We start from the raw sequence: 2500 nt of genomic DNA, 5'->3' as shown, positions 1-2500 counted from the left end.
GTGTGTGTGTGTCCTGCGTGTGTGTGTGTGTCCGTCCTGCGAGTGTGTGTGTGTCCGTCCTGCGAGTGTGTGTGTGTCCGTCCTGCGAGTGTGTGTGTGTCCGTCCTGTGAATGTGTGTCCGTCCTGCGAATGTGTGTGTGTCCGTCCTGCAAATGAGTGTGTGTCCATCCTGCGAATGTGTGTGTGTCCTGCGAGTGTGTGTGTGTGTGTGTGTGTGTGTCCTGCGAGTGTGTGTGTGTCCGTCCTGCGAGTGTGTGTGTGTCCTGTGAATGTGTGTGTCCGTCCTGCGAATGTGTGTGTGTCCGTCCTGCGAATGAGTGTGTGTCCATCCTGCGAATGTGTGTGTGTCTGTCCTGCGAGTGTGTGTGTGTGTGTCCTGCGAGTGTGTGTGTGTCTGTCCTGCAAGTGTGTGTGTGTGTCCTGCGAGTGTGTGTGTGTCCGTCCTGCAAGTGTGTGTGTGTCTGTCCTGCAAGTGTGTGTGTGTCCTCCTGCGAGTGTGTGTGTGTCCGTCCTGCGAGTGTGTGTGTGTGTCCGTCCTGCGAGTGTGTGTGTGTGTCCGTCCTGCGAGTGTGTGTGTGTCCGTCCTGCGAGTGTGTGTGTGTGTCCGTCCTGCGAGTGTGTGTGTGTGTCCGTCCTGCGAGTGTGTGTGTGTGTCCGTCCTGCGAGTGTGTGTGTGTGTCCGTCCTGCGAGTGTGTGTGTGTGTCCGTCCTGCGAGTGTGTGTGTGTGTCCGTCCTGCGAGTGTGTGTGTGTGTCCGTCCTGCGAGTGTGTGTGTGTGTCCGTCCTGCGAGTGTGTGTGTGTCCGTCCTGCGAGTGTGTGTGTGTCCGTCCTGCGAGTGTGTGTGTGTCCGTCCTGCGAGTGTGTGTGTGTCCGTCCTGCGAGTGTGTGTGTGTGTCCGTCCTGCGAGTGTGTGTGTGTCCGTCCTGCGAGTGTGTGTGTGTGTCCGTCCTGCGAGTGTGTGTGTGTGTCCGTCCTGCGAGTGTGTGTGTGTGTCCGTCCTGCGAGTGTGTGTGTGTGTCCTGCGAGTGTGTGTGTGTCCGTCCTGCGAGTGTGTGTGTGTGTCCGTCCTGCGAGTGTGTGTGTGTCCGTCCTGCGAGTGTGTGTGTGTCCGTCCTGCGAGTGTGTGTGTGTGTCCGTCCTGCGAGTGTGTGTGTGTGTGTCCGTCCTGCGAGTGTGTGTGTGTCCGTCCTGCGAGTGTGTGTGTGTCCGTCCTGCGAGTGTGTGTGTGTCTGTCCTGCGAGTGTGTGTGTGTCCTGCGAGTGTGTGTGTGTGTCCGTCCTGCGAGTGTGTGTGTGTGTCCGTCCTGCGAGTGTGTGTGTGTGTCCGTCCTGCGAGTGTGTGTGTGTGTCCGTCCTGCGAGTGTGTGTGTGTGTCCGTCCTGCGAGTGTGTGTGTGTCTGTCCTGCGAGTGTGTGTGTGTGTCCTGCGAGTGTGTGTGTGTGTGTCCTGCGAATGTGTCTGTGTCCTGCGAGTGTGTGTGTCTGTCTTGCGAGTGTGTGTGTGTGTGTCCTGCGAGTGTGTGTGTGTCCTGCGCGTGTGTGTGTGTCCGTCCTGCAAGTGTGTGTGTGTCCGTCCTGCGAGTGTGTGTGTGTGTCCGTCCTGCGAGTGTGTGTGTGTGTCCGTCCTGCGAGTGTGTGTGTCCGTCCTGCGAATGTGTGTGTCCGTCCTGCGAGTGTGTGTGTGTCCGTCCTGCGAGTGTGTGTGTGTGTCCGTCCTGCGAGTGTGTGTGTGTGTCCGTCCTGCGAGTGTGTGTGTGTGTCCGTCCTGCGAGTGTGTGTGTCCGTCCTGCGAATGTGTGTGTGTGTCCGTCCTGCGAGTGTGTGTGTGTCCGTCCTGCGAGTGTGTGTGTGTGTCCGTCCTGCGAGTGTGTGTGTGTGTCCGTCCTGCGAGTGTGTGTGTGTGTCCTGCGAGTGTGTGTGTGTCCTGCGAGTGTGTGTGTGTCCTGCGAGTGTGTGTGTGTGTCCGTCCTGCGAGTGTGTGTGTCCGTCCTGCGAGTGTGTGTTCCCGGCCCCCTCACCTGCAGCAGGGGCCTCTGCACCGCCAGGACCTTCATAGTATCGGCACTAGCCAGGACTTTCAGTGGGTCTGCTGTCTTGCTGACGGCCCGGATCTCCTTGTTGATCTCTGTTCTGACCTGGTGCAGGAACAGGTCGTTGATGTAGTAGGTCAGGAAGGTCCGGAGCTGGCACTGCTTGGCCTGCCCCGGTGAACCCATGTTCTGCTCTGTCTCATTGATGAACCTTGGGGGACAATGTTGAGGAACGTTAGAGAGAGTGGAGAGGAACGTTGCGGCAACATTAGCCTGGATAAACCTATGGGGTGAAACAGAGAGACTGGACAGGAATGTTAGTGCAATGTTAGCCTGGATAAACATATGGGGAGAAACAGAGAGACTGGACAGGAAGGCTACAGCAATGTTAGCCTGGATAAACCTATGGGGAGAAACAGAGAGACTGGACAGGAAGGCTACAGTAATGTTAGCCTGGATAAACCTATGGG

The 2500-nt window shown here is 57.5% G+C and overlaps 1 protein-coding gene across 1 annotated transcript in view; it reads right to left on the bottom strand.

Moving 5' to 3' along the window:
* LOC127920900 (exocyst complex component 4-like) overlaps positions 1 to 2244 on the bottom strand; it is a 40892-nt gene extending 38648 nt beyond the window's left edge. Inside the window, exon 1 of the mRNA XM_052504921.1 lies at positions 2019 to 2244. Coding sequence (XP_052360881.1) covers positions 2019 to 2216 — 198 coding nt within the window. The 5' untranslated portion in view covers positions 2217 to 2244. The remainder of the gene's footprint in view (positions 1 to 2018) is intronic.
* Positions 2245 to 2500: the final 256 nt, after the last annotated feature.

This window comes from Oncorhynchus keta, unplaced genomic scaffold, assembly GCF_023373465.1.
Source record: "Oncorhynchus keta strain PuntledgeMale-10-30-2019 unplaced genomic scaffold, Oket_V2 Un_contig_21116_pilon_pilon, whole genome shotgun sequence".
NCBI classification, from domain to species: Eukaryota; Metazoa; Chordata; class Actinopteri; order Salmoniformes; family Salmonidae; genus Oncorhynchus; species Oncorhynchus keta.
Note: the sequence above shows the minus strand (reverse complement) of the source record. Positions and strands in the feature narration are given on the sequence as shown.